Genomic DNA, 26658 nt, shown 5'->3' with positions numbered 1-26658 from the left:
CTCAAACTTCACAACATGGCTGTTGGCTTTGTTTGCCAACATTGGGATAACTTCGGCGACGTGGTGTCCGTTGTTGTTAGTCACAGAAGCATTGTTATACAGTCTGCTCAACAATATGCTGACTACATGAATACGTCCGGAGTCTATGGTAGCGAGGCAGAAATTGTGGCAATGTCCCAAATGCTTCCAGCTACTATCACCATTTACTTCCGAGAACGTCCTCATGCCTCTCCTCGAGTTTACATCCAGCCCAACGTCTCTTCATATCCCTGCTCTTTAGCGGTCCTTTGGATCATGGGCATTACGAGGTTCTCATGCCTCTCAGATACACACGTGACATCTTTTGACGCTGTCGGTATGTACACACAGGAGTTGGGGGCGGGCACATGAGCACAAGATTGTATGTTGGTTCGTAGCGTGCATTGTTGCAATGTTACTTTTCTTGGTGGTTTATTAAATTACGAATTTTGCAAATGTTCATTTTTTCCCTGTGCTTAAAAATCATTAAAGAAGCGGCATGATTATGCGGCGTAGCATGGCTAGTATTTTTTTTAAATTACTGTGTTTTTTTTGTTGGATGTTGAAAGAACCCCAACTTAACTGTCATTATATGTAGCATCTTTTTTTTTCTTTTACATTATGCATGCAGTAGATATTGAGTTATAATCTCTGTATATCTGAACTTCTAATGTGATGTGCTCAGGTGTCATTACTTACATGAAAACATCTTCGTTTTTCTCTCCTACCTTAGTTTTGTTTTAAGTTAAAATTAAGTCTCAACTCTTTCAAAATCCAACAACAAAGCACAGTAACTTAAGAAAATAAATGTTTTTTTGCAAAACAGAACAATATCCCTGTTTAGTGACTGCTGGGACTGATGCACCTCAGTCTCTGTGTTTGTGAGGATTCACACTCTGAGGCTCTCCTGTCTAAAATTAAAAAGCTGTGTTAGTTACTGGACAGAGTGAGCAGACATACAGTACAGTATTCAAGGCAGCAAAATATTGCAGATCAAGTAATAAATTGTGCACAATTTACTTCTCTAAACTGAAAGCCTCAGTAGTCTTACCTGTAGAAATAGCAAATATAACATGAACTGCACATCATTTTTAATTGGAAATCTTAACAGCAGAAGAAAAGGACATTCAGTTCTGTCTCAGAATTCGGATACACTGGCATCTGTTCAGCCATATGGAAGGCTGGTTACAACCGGGCATCCTGTAGGGTCAAGAAAAAAATACAATAAAGGGGCATTGTACTTCTCACTGCAGCAATAAGAAAGAAGTTACTTCTAAGGAGCAAGTCTTCTCCATTATATTCAGTTAAGTGTGTGTGTGTACTCCTCCTAAACCAACAGCTTAAATGATAAGCTAATGACAACAGCAGATGCCCAGCCTCTCATTGTGCCACACTTCTGTGATGGCTTTGGATATAAATTTTGAAATTGCCTATTTTCTGCCATAGAATTTTTTCTATCAAACAAGGTTAAAGAAATCCATTTCAAAATTATGAATAAATAGTACCCAACTAACAAATTAATTCATAAGTATGACATTAATATATCGCCAGAATGTAGTTTATGTACAAATGAAGACAAATCCCCTCTCACATTCCTTTTACTTCTGCTCCTATTCCAAAATGTTTTATAAAGATTTATTTCTGTTACTGTCTTGAATGACAAACCAATATCTCACTGTTTAATTCTTATGCTTCTTCTGTATACAATTTTGAAGACTAAATTTTAGAAAATGGAGTAACTGTGGTTTCCTTGCTTCATAAATTTCATATTCATAAGTGTAAAGTTCGGAACGTTAGACCCTCTGTTACATCTTTCTGTATGGACATTAATGTGCTAGAAATAGCTTTTAAAAACTGAAAACACACTAAAATAATTAAAACGTAAGATTCTGATCTGCTTCATTAACAATTTGTAATGCTATTATCTGCATCTCGCTTTCTTGTAATAACTTAGCTGTTACTACTCTTGTATGTAATTTAGCCTTCATCATTATATCTTTGTTAACTTTATTATGGAAAAATTGTATTGTATTGATGTAATCTGATATCAACATAATAAAAAATACTGATGGCTTTGGAGGGCACACTTTACACCGGTCGAGTGTCAGTCGTGCTCTCCTAATTCTATTCCTAATTCGACACCTCGATTATATTGTTTTGCTTAATTATTAGCATACCGTTCACTCTTTTAAGATGAAAAATGCGAACTAATGTTAAAAGAAACACACCACCAAATGCTAATAGGGTGTTACGAAATAAATGAAATGCATCCATTAACCCAAATACGGAAAATGCTGCAACTTTCACATTTAAAGCAAGAGATTACAAATGTCATATTGCAACTAAAAAAGAAAATCCTTATTGCCTTTTTCATCAATACGATGTACTTTAAAAAGCTTATACGTATCCATTATAAAGTTCACAGACATACGTCCCTTTTCATTTCGCTCCCTCTTCATTCGAATGGAGTTAAAATTTTCAGGCGACAAATATTCTTCCAAGACATTATAAAATTCAAAAGTTGTCATCTTTTCCAGTAAGAAGTCCACTTACAGACGGAGATAAACGTCAATACAAAAATGACTCGCAAATACAATTCAAACCTGACGAGTGACATGTGTCATAAAACATTAGACATGCGCAGAACAAACCGGGCAGCATCGTGAAATGAGTTTTAATTAAGCAGAGAGCGTGTGTGCGAGACAAATCGGATGGGGACTCAAGTCGCAAAGTAGAAAAACGCAGATCGGGCAGGGTCGTAATAGTAATGTTCTGCGTGTACGTGCACATGCGTACGTGGCTGTGGTAGTCTTTGCACGCAAATCGGGTAGGCACGCAGATCGGGTAGCTACAGAGAGAGAGCCGCACACACACACAGACAGCACGAGAGAGACACAGATGCACACACACACAGGCAGTGTGAGAGAGAGAGCCGTGCACATACACAGGCAGCGCAAGAGAGAGACAGACGCACACACACAGGCAGCGCGAGCGAGAGAGAGGACTGGACCCGTGATTTTGTTTTCACTTCTGTTTACAGCGATCGGTTCATAGCGTGCATTGTTGCAATGTTACTTTTCTTGGTGGTTTATTAAATTACGGATTTTTTCAAATGTTCATTTTTTTTCCTGTGCTTAAAACTCATTTTTAAAAAAAAAGTGTTTTTAGCCAGCGGTTGGTAGCGCTATAGCGCAAACTATTGCAGTGTCAGTTTTCTCTGTTGTTCAAGGATTTCTCAGTGTTATTCAATGTTTTTACATTTAGTTTACTATTACGCTGTGCATTCTATGATTTGATTAACTATATTTGTGCTTAAAAACTTAAAAAAAATATATATATATATTTACATACAGTTCGTATTGTCTGGAACGGTTTAATTGTATTTACATACAATCCTATGGGGGAAATTGCTTCAGTTCATGACCAAATCGGTTTACGACCAGAATTTTGGAACGAATTATGGTCGTGAACTGAGGTTCCACTGTATTAGTAAATAAAAAATACAAGTCTATTCTAAGAAAAGGCTGTTTTACTAGATCATTTTAAGACTTTTTTCATCTGTGTAGAAATAAGTTTGCAAAACTGTTCAATTGAACTGTTACAACTAACTCCTCAACAATATTCCCTCAGTATTAACTGAAATGTTTTTTTTTTTTTTTTTTTTTGTCTTCCTACAAACATGTTTATTGGAACTTTTTTTTTCTTTCAGTCTGTGGAAAGCACTTCTCATTACAGCTGTGAATATTATTTAATGTTTTCATATATAACTTCAATGCACTTATTACTTTTCTTTTTTTCCCCCCATAGCTTCGACAGTTGTCTCGTGTTAGTCATCCAAATATTGTGAAGCTCTACGGATCTTGCAGTAGTCCGGTATGTACTTCATGTGGTATTCAGGAGTCCTTTTCCAAAATCTTCAACAGATGAGTTTTTTTGTAAGCTTGTGAGTTTACCTTTGTTGTTACATTATTATGACCCATTATTTATGCAGTGGACAAACACAAAGAGAGGAGGTTCAAAAAGTAGTTTTTGTTGAACATATTAATATACAAGAAACAAAGTATTTAGCATTATGAATGTGTACATTTTTCCATTGTAAAGAAATAATTTACACATACTATTCGCTAATAAACTAATATTCACCATTGTTATTTGATAGGTGAAGTAAAAATTAAACTAAATAAATAAATAAGCACTCTCTCCAACATTTAGTAAATTCCTATAAAACAAACTATTTTATACTTCTGGATAGAGAGTACAAAGGTAGAAATTTGGAAACACTATGTTTATTTAGTTTCAATTAACAAAAAGAAGCGGCGGTATTGAAAAGCAGCATCCATAGAGTTCTTCTCATATAGTTTAACAATCAATAGTTTACAGTGTCTTAATACTACAGGGAGGTAAAACAGCGTAACATTTGAAACCCGCTTAATCCTTTTCGTAGTGGCTGGGAGCCAGAGCCTATTATGACAGCATTGTGTGCCAGTCAATCACAACATCCATTAGATTTGCAGAAACAATCAAATGAAAATGGTGCAAGTGTCATGCTTTGAATTGCAGCATCATATAGCAATATATACAGTATTTGGGATTTTTTCTATTACGTCTGTTTAATGTTCCAAAGAAAATAGAGAAACCTGTGTACAGATAATGTAACTTGATCTTTACCCTAGTTGTTAGTGAGTGTAAGATTACAAAATGTAAATAGTTTCTTTTTGATTGCCACATGCCTTTTTAATAGTGTAAAGTTATTAGAGGTCGGAGAAATTCAGAGATACGAACATATTGATTGTGGTATATAATAAACATTGTAGGTAAGATGACGTTACCCAATCATTAAGTGCTCTCATCTGCTGGCCACAACACTAGAAATAATTTTACTTTTTACCGCCTCCATATATAGAAGCGTTTGGGTGGTTAAATCCATTTTATTTTTAATTATTAAGATTATTTTTTATTAAGAATTCTTTTTATGACACTCTTATTTGCTATTTCATATTTATTAAATGGCACAGTACTAATGAATGTCAGGTAGTTTACTTGTTTAGCTGCTGAATTTAGGTTTGCTTTTCTTGGTTATTTCCTCATTTTTCTGAAAAGACATTAGAAAGTCATCCTTCTACTTTCCAAATTGTACACATTTCCTTGGGTTTAGAGAGGAACCTAAAAGTAATTAGTAGTGAGATCACTTTTTCTAGGAATTAATGAGTAAAGATAAATAATTAGTAATTTTATAAAAAGTTTAATTCTTAGAGTAATTAAGTACCCTAACTCTGATCTACACATAGCCTTTTGGAATTGCAGGTTGACCTAATCTACATGTGCTACCATACCGCCCTTTATTAACAATAGTATGCAAGTAACCAAAAAGCTAAACACAGTTCAATTTCACTGTTGTGGAAAGCTTTTTTCTTTATTGTACCTGCTGACTGCATAAATGAAAAGGTTTGGTTTCTGCCTATTCCATGTATTCCTTTATTTTGTTTCTTCTATTGATTTTTATATTCTCTACTTTGAGCTTCTTTATCATTTTGAAACTGACCTAGCATTGTCAGGACCGCTCTCAGAGTCTTGATATTCATATCATTAAGAATCTGTTCTGCTGGTCTAATCTTGCAACTTGATTAGTACTGTATTAGTTTTTCAATCCTATTCCTTTGACCACACTGGCCAGAGAAATTGTATTGTTTATAATATCCGAGAGTCTCCCATCTTTTAATGTTTTTTTTAATTTTATCGTTTTCTATTTGATGGTTAACTAACTCGGTTAACCATGTTTTCATTGGAAATTGATAGTCATAACTAGTGTTGATCAGCAAAATTTACCAAAACGTTTCTCACAACAACTATGCTGTGTTCACCGCTAACTTTGTTTGCAAAAATATTTACCTTGAAATTCGCTGTGCAGATGTCTTAGGTGAACATTGTTTTCCCAGAGCCCCATGATGCTTTGTGAAGCCAGTGTGACATCACAACCATTTGAAACATGGCGGAACTTTCATGTATGCGTACTGTTATATTGTTGCCACTTTGCCTTGGGCATGTGTGATGTTGCAACCTGCTCAGTACTCCAGCCTTACACACAGCATGTATTTTAATTTGATGTGTACATTAGCCGACCATAATGAGAAATATGAGTACAGGTATCCATGTATTTACGGGTTATGTTCCGTCACTGGAGACACAAGTCAATATGGGTGTGTCTCAGTAATGATAGGGGAGAGGTCAAATATGCTTTACAGCATAAGATGCAATAGTAATACTCATTTAACTAAACCTCCTTGTTTTTCAAAATTGTTATCGCAGAGTGAGACTAGTCAAGATGTGTATGATAACATTCACTGCTTTGCCACTTTCATATTGTTTGATAACTTATGTTTGTGTACCATTTCAACCTGTGGCAGGTGTGAGTTTCTGAAGGGGAAGGGGTGTGAAAACTCATGAGGACAGTGATTCCCTCTTGAAGACAAAATGGACGGACACACCAACATAAACAGCTATTTAACGATTCTTGAAGGACCGTGTATTGTATCTTTAAGAAAGGACCCTGATCAGCTGTTAACCTTGAGAAATGCCGCTCATCCTTGTCTTCCAGGGGGATCGATGTCCTCTCAAGTCTTCACACTGCCTTCTTTCCTTTGCCGACCTATCACGCAGTTCATCTCACCTCTTTTTAAGCTTTAAGGGCCATGATGCACTTGCCTTTATGAAAATATAAAAGCTATGAAATATGAAACGAACACAGGAGACACAAGTGAACAAGACTGGACACAATGAAACTGTTAGCAAAATATTATACAGTACAGTGTTCATTTTTATCAGGACATAGACAAAGTACACATTAACACATAAACGTAAAGAGTACATGCATATATATATGTAACATCTATTTATCATCGCTGTTAAATACATATATGTATTATAAGTTAGATTTATACTGTACCTACAGTATATTCAGCTTCCAGCTCAATTGGTTTTGTTTGGAATACATGTGGTGTATTTGGGTGGACCACGGACATAAGTACAATTGGACATTAATAGATTAGAAGTACTTCAATGGATAACTGTACTGCCACTGGATATATAATACTGATTTGTGTGTGCTGGTGCTTGTCTCTTCATGACTAAGTTCATATGTAATTAGTCATGTGCTGTAGCACCATACCAAACAAGGCTTAAAGGAGCTCCCCACCCCCATCAGAAAATGCAGGACATGCTGAGAAATAATAAAAACAAAAGATATATTACTGTTGACAATGTGTTTCTTTTAGAAAGTGAGAAATATCTGCACAAACACATATTAAACAAAAAAGATGTGCCAGCTCTGTCGGAGCCGCAACTTCAAACAATGGAATGTCTCTAATCCTACGCTGCTGCTTTGTGGCATAGCCAATGTGTGCACTAAGAGTGGAACTCTGTAAGTGCATTGATCTATATTTTACTTACTTATTTCTAATTTGTGGCAGTTTGATGTATTTTGTTTATGGTATTTTTCCCTCTGCATCTTTTGTTGTTTGAGGCATGATGGGGCAGTGGTTAGCTCATAGCTCATATCACATATTTGGTCACAACAATCAGTCCAACATAGTTGGCAAACTTTTCCCTAGCCCCCATAGACACTTAAAAGACCATTGCATCATTTTAATCCACTCAAAACTAGTTATTTACCTCCTTTCCCATCGACTTTAATTCATTTTGCAGAGTTCAGGAAATATTGCAGACATTTCCATGATTTCGCTGCACTCATGCTGAAGTGAACTCTAAGTTTTCTCATTGCTACTTATGACCTAGACATTTTTTGGAAGGAATTGACATTAGACAATACTGATTTATGTGAAAATGAATGCTGGTAGTAATAATCAAAATCTCCTATATATATTAGAAACATACCAAAAGGTGATAAGACTGTGAAAGTAAGGTTGTAGGCTTCTCTGAAAATAAACTGTGTGTTGTTGGGAAAGTTGATTTTATTACATGTCTAGTTTTCTGACAAGTGCATTGTGGTAAAATGTACCTCATTTCAAATCATTATAAAACTTAATCGTTAAATTTATCACCATCACAGGAATTCATTATATACCCTGAACATTTGATGAGGTTTTTCGCAAGGTTTTACAAGTAGCCTTTAAGGTGTTTTTTTTAAAACCGGCTTAACTGGCAAAAAGGACAGTACATAAGCTAAATGGACAACATTTTTATGTATATAGGTTGTTCTGTTTTCTGACAGCAGATTTGATAAGCCAGGAAATGTAAATGATGCAATGTTATACAGCCAGTTTGCTTAAGTTTTTTCAGAACATGAATAATCAAAAAGTGTTTTTCAATAACACACAAATTAACAAAGCAATTGGTATGTGTTTTGTTTTTGTAATGCACCCATTTCAACTTAACTTTTAAACTCTTACTGATATCTCTTTAATTTCTTTTTTTTTTTTCTTAGGTTTGCCTTGTTATGGAGTATGCTGAAGGAGGGTCATTATACAATGGTGTGTAACATTTAACCATATAATCATGTTGTTATCATCATTGGTGTCTTTCTTAGTTTATTTGGCATAGAAATATGACCATTAAACTAAACAATTTTCTTTATAAATAATAGACAGCATAGTGTTGGTGTCACTTGCTGATAATATTAATATGCTTGCAAAACTTCCATCTTTTTCAGTGCATTCTAATATTTAATATGTTCTTTATTTTAAAAATTCAACACAACAGCACCTTCATTTATATTGAACACAAAGAAGCCATGCATTAAAAAAACTCTTAACAGCTTTAAAGCAGTTGGGGACACAGTGTTTCCAAATTAGAAGTTCAGCTACTGATCAGTGAAAACATGTGTTAGGAGATTGTGAATGGAACCAGAAATTAAATAGTAATGGAGAGGAAATCCTGCCCCAGTTCCCTCCTTAATGCTTTATTGTATGCCTCAGTTAACTGTAATTACCACCAACTATGTAGAAATGAGTGGTTCAAGGCTCACTTGAAATAAGGTACCAGTGCAGAAGACACTTAAATGCTTCTGTTGATTACTTGCCAACCATGTTTCAACCTTCTCTAAAGTACTCCATATTTTTTATATGTTCAGTGCTGCTGGGATCTAACCTAAGATAGACAGACAGATAGTGCTTTATTTGTCCCAAGGGGTAAATTTAGCTTTTTACAGAAGTTTAGCAAATAGATATAAAAACAAACAACAACAACCTACACCAGAATTATTATTAATAAAGATAACCTATTGACTGGATGTTATTGATTACTTTTAAATAGTTGTTCTATAGTCATTGTGCAAAGGATTCAGTGTGTGTGTATATGTGTGTGTGTGTGTGTGTGTGTTTTTTTAAATTTAATTTATTTAATTTAATAGATCTAATGAAGAGCGACAGATGAACTCTACATTCTTGTTTTGCCACTCTAGCTAGACAAAGAGAATTCCTAGGCTTATATACTCATAGATAAGAAAGATAGCTAACAAGTAGTTGGAAAATTACTGGGAAGGTTAGAAACTTAAAGTACACAACTTATCACATGATTCAAGTTACATCATGTTTTAGGTGAGCCTAAAGGAAATCTTTATTCTTTAATAGCAATATATGTGAATATACATATGTGCAAAACTGATATATATAAATATATAGAAAAAAAATACATTAAATAATTTCCTTCACACTTGGTGAAATATCAAGAGAGCTGGTGTATTGCCATTGATATAAAGGAGCTCCAGTAGTATTTCTTACCACACTTCTTTTTAATAATTCATTAGCTGAGTGTATTTAATGAGTGTGTGTCAGAAATAGAGGAGGTGCTTTACTGTTCACAAAGGCCTCAGTTTTGTTTTCATTCCCTCTATTACTAACCCTATTGGATGGAGAATGCATCGCATAACTGAACGTGCCTTTTTAAGTAACTTGTTGATTTGGTGGGCCTCTCTGGAAATGATGTTACCAGCCTAGCACATCATAGCACAGAAATGATTGCACTGCCTATCACAAAGTGGTAGAACAAGTAAAGGATGTCACTACCCATAGTAAAAGAATTCAGCATCATAAGAGAACTTCTCCATCAAAATCCAAGTTTTTCACCTGACTCATATACTTTGTCCCATTCCCCCTTATCTGCACACCCATTTAGTGCAGAATCATCTGAGAATTTATGCATGTGACAAGACCTGGGACTTCATGTATAATGTTGTATACACCTGTTTTCACACTCACTTTGAGATGTAAAAAAACTAAACTTGGTGTAAAGTCTCGCACATTCTCATGCCAGCCTTACCCTGTGCGTACGCAAGGTTCCATCGGTTTTGCAAACTGGTGGCACCCAGCGTCAAAGCAGTGCTACTGTTCATGTGTGGTTTCACATTCTTTTTTTAGATTCACATCCTTGACACGGCTTTATCAAATACACTGAAATTAACCTCATATCGTTTATAAATTTAAGGCATCTGATTGTAAACAACCTGTAACAGTATAATGACCCACGGAATGGCCAAATTATTCCAAATGCCATAGCTGCTTTAGCGTTGTTACTCTTAGTGCATCACTCAGAGTATTTTAACCCATTGTATCTGAGTGTGGAATCACAGCTCTTAACCAGCTGATCGGAAAGCTCTATGGTGGGTTGTGTCGAGAGCACAGAGGATTATAGGGATACAGCTTCTACCCTGGAGAACATTTATAGCACACAATGGCACAGTCATGCTCACAGTCTATTTGAACTGCCTCCTTTCGGCAAACACTTCAGAGCCTTTTCTGCACAAAACTTGAGGTTCAGAAACCGCTTCATCTGAAGAGCTAAAAACACACTCAGTCAGTCCATCAAGTGCTCCTGGTAGAACTGTTTGTACTTAAAATGACCTCACTACAAACTTGCATTACAGTTATAATTTTGCACAACCTGAGCCACTTTATGAACCATTTCCACTATATGTGTATGTATATTGTACTTATGCTTTCATATTGTATATTTTACATTGTTTTTTAATCATATTATTATTTTTTTATAGGAAAATAAGTTTAAGGAGGATTTGCATATTGAATCTCATTGTACCATACAATAAAAATAAAGGAATTCAATTCATTAGAAAAGAGTGCATCTTTATTGACACCTGGCTTCTAAGTCGATTTAGATTTCCAAGAGCTATCTTCTTGGAGCTATTGATGTAATTTTTAAGATGAAATTCATTAAATTATGTATATTTCATTATTCAGATACATTTTGAACTTCATTTAAATAATGTATACTGTTAATAATTAAACACCTACAATATGAAACATTTAACGTGGTACTTTAGTTACAATGGAATCTGAAAAACTCTAGTAAATTTAACATTGATTTTAAGATTAAGTTTACAAAGTTCTACTTTAATGACAAAATAAACTATGAGATTAAAGTGGACATTACAACCTTTTTTCCCCCCCACTTTGTCCCTATTTTATTTATTTATTTTTTCTTTTCTCTGTACCCTAATACTCTAACGTGTAACACTCAGACAGTGGGCTATGACTCTCCTTTTCACGGCGACTTTGATATCTTACCAAGGTATATCTAGTGTGGACCAAAACAACTGGACCTTTAGAATGGGTGGTCTTGGTGCGGTACCAAGCAAACCTGGAATGGTTTGCATGAGGTATGATGTGGGACCGATCTAACTACAGGACTGTTCATTATGCATGAAATTCTGTATACTGTGCTATTCATGCTAAGAGTCTGCTGTCCATAATTAGAGAATCTCATTCAAAACATTATGAGTCAAAGGTTAACATGGAGCAATACAACGACAGAAAGGTAAAATAAGATGCGCCAATAGGTACAAGTGTAACACAATTTGCATAAAATACCATGCATAATTACCAGCTGTTTGGGGTGGGGGGAAAGATGTAAATTTACTTGTGATCAGGTCTATCAGAACACATGCTAACAAAACCTCCTTGTTTTTGAAAATTGTAATCACAGAGTGAGACTAATCAAGATGTGTATGATAACATTCACTGCTTTGCCACTTTCATATTGTTTGATAACTTATGTTTGTGTACCATTTCAACCTGTGGCAGATGTGAGTTTCTGAAGGGGAACCGTGTGGTGTGAAAACTCATGAGGACAGTGATTCCCTCTTGAAGACGAAATGGACTGACACACCAACATAAACAGCTATTTAATGATTCTTGAAGGGCCGTTTATTGTATCTTTAAGAAAGGACCCTGATCAGCTGTTAACCTTGAGAAATGCCGCTCATCCTTGTCTTCCAGGGGGATCGATGTCCTCTCAAGTCTTCACACTGCTTTTTTTCCTTTGCCGACCTGTCACGCAGTTCATCTCGCCTCTTTTTAAGCTTTAAGGGCCATGATGCACTTGCCTTTATGAAAACATAAAAGCTATGAAACATGAAACGAACACAGGAGACACAAGTGAACAAGACTGGACACAATGAAACGGTTAGCAAAATATTATACAGTACAGTATTCATTTTTATTAGGATATAGACAAAGTACACATAAACATAAAGAGTACATGCATATATATCTGTAAAATCTATTTATCATCGCTGTTAAATACATATATGTATTATAAGTTAGATTTCTACTGTACCTATGTACTGATAAATGAATAGCAGTGCCCAAACAATCAGACACACTAATCTTCCACCACAAAAGTGTTGCACGCAGGTGAGGCATCCTTTAAATGTGATCACTGAAGCACATCACATGTGTAGTAGCACATAATTTTCAAGTAGTCTTATAGTTTTTCAAGAATAAGTGATTCGCTTCTGGAGCTGTGGTTTGGAAAATGAAGCAGTGTGCAAACACAATAGGCCTTTATGGTATTTTTTTTTTTAGGAAAAAAATGTTTCTGGCTAATTAAGAAGTCAATGACATGCTCACATGGCATGCTTGGCTTGCTTTTAAGTTTGTAGAGTGAAATGCAACTGAATAACTGGATTTTGAAACAAAAGTAAATGGATTATGAGTTTCCCACTGCTAAACCCTGCCACCTGTAATACAGGGTGAAGCAGGGAAATAAGAAATTTTCAATTGACATTCAATGCACGAATAAACACATTACAAAATACATTTAATGATGAAATGTATTGTACAGGATATGCAATTAATGATGGTAATCAATATTCATTCAATCTTCATTTTATGTTTTGAAGAAAACATCATGAAGGTGTTGTCCATTTCATGTCCACAGGACATGTGTGGTACACTTGGCTTTTAAGATGTCCCCACAGAAAAAAATCACAAACAGTGAGATCTGTGGATCTCGTAGGCCAGGGGTGGGCAGATTCAGTCCTGGAGGGCCGCAGTGGCTGCAGGTTTTTGTTCCAACCCAATTGCTTAATAAGATGCACATATTGCTCAAGAAACACTTCTGCTTCACTTTAGTTGTCTCGCTCATTAAGATTTTGAACCCTTATTGCTTATTTTAGTCTTAAACAGCTGTATTCTTGGTTTTTAATTGCTCCTTATTAGCAATAAAATGCAAATGACAAAAGAAACCAGCATTTCTCCATTTAGCTTTTTTTCCATTTACACCTGTGTGTATTTAACATGCACTATTGGGTTTAATTAAATAACTGGAAGGAAAGTGGAGAGAAAAAAAGTGAAACACTGGGAATAGCTGTTTTAGACTTCAAATTATTTGGTTGATGTCCTTAGAAAGGAAAAAAAATCTAGGATATGAGAATGACTTGACATGGCAGAGTTAAAGCACTAGCAAGCCATGAAATTAAATAATGGACAAGGATTGGTTTTTAATTAAGCAACTGGGTTGGAACAAAAACCTGCAACCACTGCAGCCCTCTAGGACTGAATCTGCCCACCCGTGTCGTATGCCATAGAATATTACCATTGCGTGAAATGACGCATCTTCCAAACAATTGTCGAGTAGCTGCCACCGATTTCCGGGCAGATTTTTGGGCAGTATGCAAAGTGGCACCACCCGGGGTCTTTTCTTCTCCCCAACACCTAGTTCCAAAATTTCCCTGCGCCTCCCATTATATGCAGCACTCCCAGAATGACAGCATGAGTATAGAATAAAATGACTAACTTCTCTCTCCTTTTCCCTTTCTACGCTTCCATCTTTCCTCAGCAAAGGAGGCTAAGATCAAACACTTCAAAGTCCCAATTCCATGAAGCATGGCATGCCCAAAACAAGCATGTTCTCTCAACAGTGCTTACTAATTAGTCAAATTACAATAAATAATAGTTAACATAGATACACTTAGAAAGACAGATGGGGATAAAAATAACAAAATAAAGATAAGTAATAGAAAAAAGAAATAACAATAGGACTGAATAATAGCTTATGACTTGGAATTTAGCTAAAATGACATTGACATTAAAATATTGATTTACTGTATATCTTTTCCTGTTTTTAAAAGGGAGAGAGAGGAAAGTACAAAGAAAGGGAGAAAGGAAAAGGAAAGAAATTACATGAGTTATAAAGTTTTATTACTAAATATAATCATGTTAAACAGTGAGTGATAGAGCAATATAAAATATGTAAAATGATGGGTTTAGATGTCAAAGGTGACAACAAAAAAAATGTCAATAATAGTAATGACATAACTTTGTAGTGCAGAACAGAACACAATTCCTAACGTTCAGGTATGTTCAGAAACTTAGCTAACTTGAAGTTGGAACTTTTTTTTGTTTTTTAGTGACTTCATCAAAGAGTTAGTTATCACATTTTGTTTACTAAATATTTTTTCAACAGGAAGTCCTATTCAAAAACAGTGATGATAGAATGTAAATGTGTGTATGGGATATATAAAATATGTTTTTTAACAGCACTTTGCAGTATTGTGTAGTTAAAAATGCAGCCTAAATATGCTTGAAGAGCCTGAAATACCATTCATACATAGCAGCATCCAACTGTTATTAGTTTTTGGTTGTGAAGGTGGTCTAGGTGTAATTGGAGTTCAAATTTCTTAACCAAAATTTTGAAAGAGTTGGCCAATGGGTATGACGAATATTTATTGAGGTTGCAAGGTACAATTGTTGCCTGTAACAACCTAGGATGGATAGTAGGCTATTGTGGCATTTTGACAATGAAATATAATGTCAGAGAAACATTTAAATCCCTGTGATCTGCGGATAATGCAGCATCAGGTCATTATATTCACTGCATGCATAATGTTACCATCCATGACAACGGAGTTTGTTCTGTCCTTTATTTCCATATAAGTTAAGTTGCTTTCAATTTTTACCTTTATTGTCAAAAACATCATGTAAGTTAACTGCTACAATTTCAAAAGAGCAAGAGAAATGAGCTGCTGGGAAGTACATATAAGTATACCTCTCTATGTGTTCATTTGAAACAATAAACTAAACAATAATCAAAGTCACTCAGCATGTTTCTCAGTTTTAATACTGAAGAGTGTAAAAATTGCCAGTGTATTTTAGTAGGTGGTTTTGATATTTAAAAAATGTGTACAGTGCACACTATTTGAAATATTCAATGAAAATTGAACTTTCCTGACACATTTTCATGAACTATAAATGTGTCAGATTTTAATAAAATTGGTCCAAGGGAAAAATAGTAATTTTATACAGACAAAAATGGCAACAATATTAGAAGTTTTCACTTTATATATGAATGTAACTAAAAAGAGAATTTTAGTACCCAAGAAAGGGGTTAACAATCACAGGAAGGAGGATAATCTAAATTAATCTCAGGTAGGTAATAAAAACAAAAGAAATTAAGGATATGTAAAATATGTGGCATATACAGTATAAATTACTCTTCTGGCATCTTGTATCTTTAGGTGTTTCTTTCAGCCACAACCCTTGGCCGAGGCCAAACTGGATTCTTTCAGCATGTAGTCATGGCATAATAGCATTCATTCAGACTTTTGAAATTTTGTAATAGAAAACTCCAGAAAAATATAGATTTGTTCTCAAAAATAATCTTTCCTTTGACTCTAGCTAGAATAAAAAATTTCTTTTTCTCCCAAAGTTTGTCAGATTTGCTGAAGTAATCTCCCTGAGAATGTTTACCAGCTAAATGATATGTAGGTCCCATGTCTTCTTTAATGATGTCTTTTAAGGTTTTGGACAAGGACTCATTCAAGCATTTGTAGGATTTCCACATTATAAACCCTTGAAATTTCTTATTGCTGCATTGTCCAAATCGGTAATCTACTCCAAGGAGTTTTAAATTTGTTATTTTAGACACTTTTTTGACAGTAGAAGTCATCAGTTTAACCAGTTGTTAATTGCAGAATATTAACAAGCATTTCCAACCTCAAGTTGGATATCAAATATGTTGTATCACTTAGCCTTATTGCTTATTTCTTGCTTATTCTACTTTTCTCATCTGGAATATATATATATATATATATATATATATATATATATATATAAAATATACTCTTTTTGTGGTGCTGTGGTGGCATCTTCTAACCAATTAGTGTTTGTATGTGGGTCATAGACCTCACTACCGGACTCACGTGTGGCTTCTAGCTTGCTGTTGACTGGCCCAGCAGCTCAGCTGCTGCTTGATGTGGAGTGCAGTTTCTTTCCAGAACTACATCAAAGGGCCTGTGTCCATCTGTTGTTCCTCCACAGCAGCCTGTAACATGCCATATCACTTCACACATTTTGGCTTGAGATTATTACTTCAGAGGCATATTGTGGTGTGTGCTGTATGAAACCTTATCAGGAATGTTACAATACAGGAAATCTTGAATATTTGATGGATAGTATAATTAATGCCCTGCTGCCGGAGGAGAATCTTTCTCAAATGTCTTTGGTCCTTTCCATTTGTCAGGCAATCTTTTAGTATAGTAACTTTCCGCCTGGTAAATTGAAAATACTAAATCACATATTACGGCCTTTTAATTTCTAATCCCTTTTTTTTCTTTCATTCTCTCCTAGTATTGCATGGTGCTGAGCCTCTGCCACATTATACAGCGGCGCATGCCATGAGCTGGTGCTTGCAATGCTCGCAGGGAGTGGCCTACCTACATGGAATGAAACCAAAGGCTTTAATTCACAGGGACCTCAAACCACCAAAGTATGATAACCTGGGTTGTCTTAGAGATTTTCTAACCATGCTAAGTATTTTATATAAGCATTTAAAATAGAGATTTTTGTCCTTTTTTTTATTTTGTACAACGAAGCCATCCTTACAAGTACTGTTGATACTCATAGTAATATTGATATGATGTCAAAGCTATTGGTAGATTTACTTGCTATGGTTTTCATGTGTGATTTTTGATTTTATTTTTTATTTTTAAATGTATATGTAGTCTTGTTCTTCTTACGCTTCCCTATTTGTTGGAATGTGTGAATGTCTTGTTTGTTACGCCATCTTTGTCACCAGCTTGAGTTTAGACAGAGAAGGTTTTATGAGGCAACAACAAAAAGATTCAATAGCAGCAATGTGTATATTTTGAATAGGTAATCAATGAGTGAATACTTTTTAGGTTCAATTGGTATTGTTTTAACATATGTTGTGAAAATTAGTTCAGAAATACCATGCAGAAGATAAACAATGAGTTAAAGTTCATTGTTTTTTTCTTTTTTGTATTGGAGATGACAAATTTCAGGTCTAACAACATTAACACCTTGAGCAGTTATACCTTTTTCATTTGCTTATATCATTTTATTAGCAGTTTAATAAATGAAATTCATTAGGTGACCCAGTTGCCTCAATTAGCAGGTATATTTTGAATCCGTTTAACCCAAAACTTTAAATTCAGTCAGATTTGAATGTGACAAGTGAAGATTAATATAAATAAATGCAATGTTTTAATATGTTCTTAATACTGTATTGTGCTCGGTACTGATAAGAACTTACCTTGGATTTTCAGACATTTGTTCAAATGTTTTTTAGTTTCCTAATTTTTTTTTTTTCCAAAAGTAGGGGTTTTGATTTCAAAATGGTGTTACCATTATGAGGTAAAGAGAAGATGTATCTGCACCTTTGCCAGGGTAACACTTGGGCCTCTTGCTTATGCAAGACACACCTATAACGTTCCTCCAGTAACACTCGGCACCAATCCTGAGTAAACCTAGGGTCTAATGCAGGGGTGTCAAACGTACGGCCCGCGGGCCAAAACCGGCCCACTAGGGGGTTCAATCCGGCCCACTGGATGAATTTTGAAAGTAAAAAAATTAATAAAAGACACGAACTCGAAATTCGTAATAAAATGCAATTCCTAAATCATCCGCTAGGGTGTTAGTCAGATGAGAGGGGCGCACTGTTTTAATTAGAGTAAAAGAAGCAACAACTCTGTCACTCTGTAGGCTACATTATTTTCTACTCACCTTGACACCCTCATTAGCCAAAATGTCTTTGTCAAAAAGGAGATAAGTGGATACCGAGTGTAGGGTTTTCCAAGAGAAATGGACCACTTCCTATTTATTCACAGAGATAAATGGGAAACCTGTGTGCTTGGTGTGTAATCAACAAGTGTCGGTGCTCAAGGAATATAATATTCGGCGCCACTATGAGACTCATCATGGTGGAAAATATGACATCTTGCAAGGACGACTGAGGAGAGAGAAGATAAATGAATTGCTGGTGGGTCTGAGAAAACAGCAGTCAATTTTCACTCGGAGCCGAGAGGTCAGTGAAGCAGCAGTAAAAGCCACCTACGTAATTGCTAACGAAATAGCATTAGCATCAAAGCCGTATTCCGACGGTGAGTTCGTTAAAAGATGCATGATGAAGGCTGCAGAACTCGTGTGTCCTGAGAAGCGACAAGCATTTGCCAACATTAGTCTGACGAGAAACACTATGGCAGAGAGGATATCGGAACTATCGGCTGATTTAGACAGGCAGTTGAAACACAAGGTCAAGTCATTTCTTGCATTTTCTGTTGCAATTGATGAGAGCACTGACATTACAGACGTTGCTCAACTGGCCATATTTATTCGTGGAGTTGATGACACATTGACCGTCACTGAGGAGTTCCTTGAGTTGGTGCCTATGAGTGACACCACAACAGCTGAGGACATTTTCGGCTCTGTGGTTGGCGCGCTGGACAGAGTCAGGGTGGACTGGTCCCGTGCCGTCAGCCTGGCTACAGATGGCGCGCCATCAATGATCGGAAGAAAAGCAGGTGTTGTGACAAAATTCAGAGAGAAAGTACAAGCCGCTAATGGAGGAGATGGTTTCTGGACATTTCACTGTATTTTGCACCAGGAGGCATTGTGTTGCAAGTCGTTAAAAATGGATCACGTCATGGAGGTGGTTGTCCAAACTGTTAATTTCATCCGAGCCAGAGGCCTGAATCATCGTCAGTTTGACTGCCTTCTCAGTGACAATCACGTTACTAATACCCTGCCATACTACACTGAAGTAAGGTGGTTAAGCAGAGGTGCTGTGCTGAGGCGTTTCTTTGATCTACGCGAGGAAATCGGACAGTTCATGGAGAAAAAAAGAAATCCAGTGATGGAATTACAATGTCAGGAATGGCTGCAGGACCTTGCATTTCTGGTGGATATTACAGAGCACTTGAATATTCTGAACAAAATGTTGCAAGGCCGCAAAAAAGTTGTCACACAGTTTTATGACAGCATATGTGCATTCAAGTTGAAGCTGACTTTGTGGGAGACACAGCTGTCAAGTGGTGACCCTGCACATTTCCCTTGCCTAAGAGAGGTATGTGCAGCAGGCATTAATGCTGACATGAAACGGTATAAAAACAAGATTGCAGGATTGCTGTGTGAGTTTGAGAAACGGTTTCAGATCTTTGGTGAACTCGAGAAAGAATTTGCAGTTTTTCGCTCACCCTTCACAGTCAAAGCTTCTGATGTCCCTGTCGACATCCAACTAGAGATAATTGATTTGCAATGTGATGCAGATTTGAAGGGCAAGTTTGCCTCAGTGGGCTTGGACACATTTTATCAATATCTCTTGCCAGGGTACCCCAAATTAACAGCCCTGGCTGCAAAAATTTTGTGCATTTTTGGGACAACCTACCTTTGTGAACAAGTTTTCTCAGTAATGAACATCAATAAAACAAAATTGCGCTCAAGGCTCACAAACAAGCACTTAGATGACATTCTGAGAATGGCTACTAGTCAGGACATGACACCTGATATTGATGCACTTGTGCAGACCAAAAGATGCCAAGTTTCAGGAGCAAAAACAAAGTAGTCTAGATGTGACTAACTCCTTTACAATATTGCTTCAGACACCGATTGCACTTAAAGAATTCAGTTCTGTGAAAATGAATTCTTGCTGTAGAAATAGTTAAAAAATGTTAAATTTAATGTAAGTTAACAGCTTCACTACAAAAGAGTTTGGTTTGGTGGAATCCTATTGTTCATGTAATGCCATAAATTTTAAGGTGCAGTACTATTTTTTTCAGTTCCAAATACCTCTGACTTAAAGTTTTGTTTGTATTTGTGCAAACACTTGTTTTAAGAAATCTGAGGTTGTTTATATGTTTTGATATGTTGATATGTTTTGTAAAACATTTCATTAAATATGAAGATTTTCTAATGTACTTGTACTTCTTTGCACGAAAACAAAGGGAAAAAACATGGACTTACTATTATTTATAGGTAATTATGTTATGAATACTGCTCCGGCCCACTTGACATCTAATTAGGCTGTATGTGGCCCCTGAACCAAAATGAGTTTGACACCCCTGGTCTAATGCTTATGCAAGACATGTCTATGCAGTTGCCTGAGTGATGCTTGGGACTAAAGTTTGTAGCATTGTTTTTACGGCCTGAATGATGCTCTGGTCTAACTCTAAGGAGGTTAAGAGGAATCGAATTCATACAGAAATTAAATTTTTAAAATAAATCCCATCATGAATTCCAAATTTGTCATCTTGAATCATAGTTTGAAATATTATATATTTTACATATTTAATGTTTTGAATTAATTTATATTATAAATGTTTGTATATATGTACCAACAATATAGTGTGATCTTAATGAATTTTAAATATGATATAAGCACTTACAGTGTAAATATAAATTAATCATAAATAACTTTTTGTATTTTTTCCCCAAGTCTGCTACTAGTAGCTGGCGGCACAGTACTGAAAATTTGTGACTTTGGAACGGCATGTGATATTCAGACACACATGACAAACAACAAAGGCAGTGCTGCTTGGATGGCACCAGAGGTCTTTGAAGGCAAGTGGAAGTAAAAGCTAATTTTGCATATAAGTGTAATTAACAGTGCTCTTATTTCAGTGCCTATCTTATTCTTATTAGAGAACATTTCTAATCAAACTTTAAATTCTTTACGTGTTTGTGTCAATGCTCAAGTTTAAGACTTGGTGTTCTCAGGGTAACTTTATGAGGTACACCTGCTTGTTGATGCAAATATCCTGATCTTCTAAATAGCTAATAAGGTAGCTGCAGTATGGTATGTATGGCATGCAGATGTGGTCAGGAGGTGTATTTTGTTCAAACAAGAATGGGCAAGAAGCATCTCAGTAACTTTCATCCTCATGTGATTATCGATGGTACCCATGGTGGTTCTAGCATTTCAGAAAGAGCCATCCTCCTGGGATTTTTACACAGTACAGTTTTAACATTTACAGAGTAGGGTGCAATAAGCAAAACACATCCAGTGTAAAAACACCATGCTAATGAGAGAGATCAGGGAAGAGTGGCCAGACTTGTTCATGCAAACAGAAAGACCACAAATACTCAAATGTATCTCTTAAACAGATTCATGTAGACAGACATCTCAGAACATACCATGTGACTTTAAAGCATATAGGCAACAGAAGCATAAGCCCACAGTGGGTTCCACTGTGGCAAACTAAGCTGGACACACGGTAAATACAATTTAGCTGATGAGATGTGTGAAATTTAGCTAATGAGATGACCTTATGAGATTTGCTTATCAGAATGAGTCAGAATTTGATCTTGACAGCAGCAATCAACTGACCTGTCCTGCCTAGTATCAAAGGTATATGGCAGAAGTAATGGATTAGTATAATGGTACTCATTAGTCCACTTAATATCAATTGAACATACACTATATTGCCAAAAGTATTGTGACACCTGCCTTTACGCACTTTAATGATATCCCATTCTTAATACATAGGCTTTAATATGGAGTTGGCCCATCTTTTGCAGCTATAACTGCTCCAACTCTTCTGGCAAGGCTTTCCACAAGGTTTAGGAGTGTGTTTATGGAAATGTTTGACCATTCTTCCAGGAGAGCATTTATGAGGTCAGGCACTGATGTTGGATGAGAAGCCCTAGCTCGCATCCCAAAGGTGTTCTATCGGGTTGAGGTCAGGGCTCCATACAGGCCAGTCAAGTTCCTCCACACCAAACTTGCTCATCCATTTCTTTATAGACCTTGCTTTGTGCACTGCACTGATGTGCAGTCATGTTGGAACAGGAAGGGGCCATCCCCAAACTGTTCCCACAAAGTTGGGAGCATGAAATTGTCCAAAATGTCTTCTTATACTGAAGCATTAAGAGTTTCTTTCACTGGAACTAAGGGACCAAGCCTGACCCCTGAAAAACAACCCCACACCGTAATCCCCCCTCCACCAAACTTTACACTAGAGACAATGCACTCAGACTCATCCATTGGATTGCCAGACAGAGAAGTGTGATTTGTCACTCCAGAGGAGACATCTGTACTGCTCTAGAGTCCAGTGGTGGTTTGCTTTACACCACTGCATCCAATGCTTTGCATTGAACTTGGTGATGTAAGGCTTGGATGCAGCTGCTCAGCCATGGAAACCCATTCCATGAAGCTCTCTACACACTGTTCTTGAGCTAATCTGGAGGCCACACAAAGTTTTCAGGTCTGTATTTGTTGACTCTACAGAAAGTTGGCGATTTCTGCACGCTGTGCACCTCAGCATGCGCTGTACCTGCTCTGTGATTTTATATGGCCTCTTACTACTGTTCCCAATTGCATCCACTTTGCTATAATACTACAGTTGACCGTGGAATATTTAGTAGTGAGGAAATTTCACGAATGGACTTATTGCACAGGTGGCATAATATCATGATACCATGTTTGAATTCACTGAGCTCCTGAGAGTGACCAGTTCTTTCACAAATGTTTGTAGAAGCAGTCTGCATGCCTAGGTGCTTGATTTTATAGACCTGTGGCCATGGAAGTGATTGGAACACCTGAATTCAATGATTTAGAGGAGTCTCCCAATACTTTTGTAAATATAGTGTATATGAATTTCACAATATGTCTAAGCATTGCTGTTTACCATGTGGATTCCATTATGGTCTCTCTTCATTTTCTCAAATGGATACTTCATTTTGGCTCTATCTATCTGTACCACATTTCTCAAGGTCGTTGAGTGAGGTAGAGGCAGCCGAGTGGGTCCTTTGATAGGTGACCATGCCTTGGTCTGGTGTGCTCCGTGCTTTCGCTGTCAAAGCATTCTTCAAAAACAAAGAATCCATCATTAGTATGCAACGCGCTTTCCGAATGCACTTCAGTTTTCCTCCTAACGATGACGTCCCAAATCGGAAAACAGTTCTGTTGTGGGTGACTATATTTAAACAGATGGGTACAACATTTAACAGAAAATTTCCAAGCCTTCCTCAGACTGTACGTATGCCTGAAAACATTCAAGCTTTAAGGGCATCAATTTTGCAGTCTCCTAGACGTTCAGTGCGTTAACATGCTTCTGCCTTAGGCATTTCCAACACGTCTTTGAGGAGGATTTTGCATGAGGACCTTAATTTCCATCCATACAAAATGATGGTAGTGCAGGAACTCACTGAGAGAGACTGGGAGAGCCGTAGAAAGTTGTGCGCAAACATTATTCAAGCCGTTCATCGAGACACCATCATCATGTGCAGCGACAAGGCAAATTTCCATTTGAATGGGTTGTGTAAATAAGCAAAACTTTCGCAATTGGTCTGAAACCAACTCTTGTTAACTTCATCAGAGACCCCTGCACGGTAAGCATGTTACAGTTTGGTGCACCGCTACAGAATTTGGCAGTGTAGACCCTTACTTTTTTGAGGAAGGGGTTAGGGTTAGTGCAATTTCTTCTTGTGGGGCTATCTCAAGCAGAAAGTATACACACACCGATCTCAAAACCTTGAAGATTTCAAGGATGGTATTCTCCACAAAGTAGCTGCTATGTCCCTTGAAATGGCCAAATGAGTGATGCGAGCGTTCAGACATCGTCTTGAAGAGTGTATCGCTAATGATGACCACCACCTTGAAGACATTACTTTTAAAACACAGTGGAAAAAAAACTTTTGTATACCCTTTCTTGTGTTGTGTTGAAATGTATTTGTATATGTACGTGTATATATATTTTATATAAATATTAATGTGTGTGTGTGTATATATATATATATATGTGTGTGTGTGTGTGTGTGTGTGTGTGTGTGTGTGTGTGTGTGTGTATATATATATATATATATATATATCTATATATATATATATATATATATATATATATATATATATATATATATATATATATATATATATATATATATATATAAATAAATAATATGGAGATCCACCTGCAAATATGCAAACCATATCACAGACCTTCTCTTCCATGTATGTGTGTATATATGTGTATATACATATATATATATTTGTATGTGTATATATGTGTGTGTATATATGTATGTGTGTATGTATATATATATATATATATGTGTGTGTGTATATATGTATGTGTATATACATACAAATAAATTCTATACAAATCATACAATGTGATTTCCTGAATTTTTTTTTACATTCTGTCTCTCACAGTGGGAATGCACCTACAATGTGAATTTCAGACCCCTCCATGATTTCTAAGTGGGAGAACTTGCAAAATCGCAGGGTGTTCAAATACTTATGTTCCTCACTGTATATATATGTATATATGTATGTGTGTATGTATATATGTATATATACATATGTATGTATGTATGTGTGTATATATATATATATATATATATATATATATATATATATATATATATATATATATATAGATATATATATATATATATATATATATATATATATATATATATAATGTGTATATATATGTATATATATATATATATAATGTGTGTATATCTATAATAATAAAAGGCAAAGCCCTCACTGACTGACTGACTGACTCACTGACTCACTCATCACTAATTCTCCAACTTCCCGTGTAGGTGGAAGGCTGAAATTTGGCAGGCTCATTCCTTACAGCTTACTTACGAAAGTTAGGCAGGTTTCATTTCGAAATTCAAAGCGTAATGGTCATAACTGGAACATATTTTTTGTCCATACACTGTAATGGAGGAGGCATGTCACGTATCGCGTCATCACGCCTCCTACGTAATCACGTGAACTAAAAACAAGGAAGAGATTTACAGCACGAGTCGCACGCGGGAACGAAGGTAAATGACGTTAATTTTTGACTGTCTTTTAATACTGTGTAAGCATACATATTAACACATGTGCAATTAAACGTGTGCATTTACGGGGTGATTTCTCAGGCTTAAAAGCTCACCTTTTATCAAACGCGGGAACAAAGGTAACTGACGTTGTTCACTTTCTTTTAATACTGTGTAACCATACATATTAACACATGTACAATTAAACGTGTGCATTTACGGGGTGATTTCTCAAGCTTAAAAGCTCGCCTTTTACTAAAAAGGTAAATGCAAAACTATTTTCAATCAGTTTATTGAAACGCTCCCGTTAAGGATTGCAATAACATATTCGCGAGATAAAAGAACGAAGTGGGGGGAAATGGAGGAACAGCCGCAAACAGCGAAGAGCAAAAAATTAATTAAACAATTGAGAACGGAGCGAGTTAAGCATACAAGCATGTTCATAAGGGAAACAAAGCACGGTGTAAAACGTAACTTTAAATTAAGTTTATACAAACGCTCCCGCTGCGGATTGCAATAACATATTCGCGAGATAAAAGTTTAATGAGAAGACACGACGTATAAACGAACCACACGCCGTGGCGCAACGTTAGGGGCAACAGTTTCAACCATTCTATGATCTGCTTCTCGCAACTGAAAGACGGCACATGGCGGATGTTAGCCGACTTGCTGACCGCAACGTTAGGGGCTTCAACTATGGCGCTGACGCCACATCTCAGTGCCAACACTTTGCAGACTGTAGTTAAAAGACACGCCCTCCTCACTGGACAGTTAAAAACACCAATCAAACTAACGATGACATCAAGTATTACCCAATCAAAAGTAGGAAAGGAGGCATCTTCATAAAATGCGTGTGGGATGATTTGCATGAGACGCTGCTTTAAAAAAAAAATGATAAAAAAAATACGGGATAAATCCCGTCCAGTATTGATTCAAAACGGGACGAGCAATTTCATTCTCAAACGCGCCACGATTCCGTATTTTAAAGGACGGGTGGCAACCCTACAGTGCCAGGTAACCACCCATACAATCAGATTGTGATTCAGACTAGGAATGCAATGAATGTAATTACCCCGATCTACATACAAGGCGAAAGTCTTGCAACATTCAAAGATGATGGTTTGGGATAAGTACACCATACAACATAAAAGACCTTATGAAGCCTTGAACCGAAAAAAGCAACATCTCAGAGATCGTAAAAAAAAAAAATAGGAGGTAATGTCGTTTTACTCGCTGTACATTTTAGTCAAACATTACCAGTTATTCCACGAGGGAGACCAGCAGATGAACTCAACGCGTGTTTAAAATCCATGCTTCTCCC

General features: G+C 36.3%; 1 protein-coding gene across 4 annotated transcripts in view; it reads left to right on the top strand.

Annotated features, from left to right (window-relative positions):
- map3k7 (mitogen-activated protein kinase kinase kinase 7) overlaps window positions 1-26658 on the top strand; it is a 147882-nt gene that overhangs the window by 51186 nt on the left and 70038 nt on the right. For 2 of the 4 annotated variants that reach the window (XM_051925450.1, XM_051925452.1), the window contains exons 3-6: window positions 3826-3891; window positions 8459-8504; window positions 16896-17034; window positions 20998-21126. In XM_051925450.1, the coding sequence (XP_051781410.1) occupies window positions 3826-3891; window positions 8459-8504; window positions 16896-17034; window positions 20998-21126 (380 nt within the window). Of the gene's footprint in view, window positions 1-3825; window positions 3962-8458; window positions 8505-16895; window positions 17035-20997; window positions 21127-26658 lie in introns of those variants that run through there. The other 2 variants (XM_051925451.1, XM_051925453.1) reach the window with 2 other exon arrangements.

The sequence above is a fragment of the Erpetoichthys calabaricus genome, chromosome 3 (assembly GCF_900747795.2).
Source record: "Erpetoichthys calabaricus chromosome 3, fErpCal1.3, whole genome shotgun sequence".
In the NCBI taxonomy this organism is placed as follows: Eukaryota; Metazoa; Chordata; class Cladistia; order Polypteriformes; family Polypteridae; genus Erpetoichthys; species Erpetoichthys calabaricus.
This window is presented reverse-complemented; position numbering and strand designations above follow the sequence as displayed.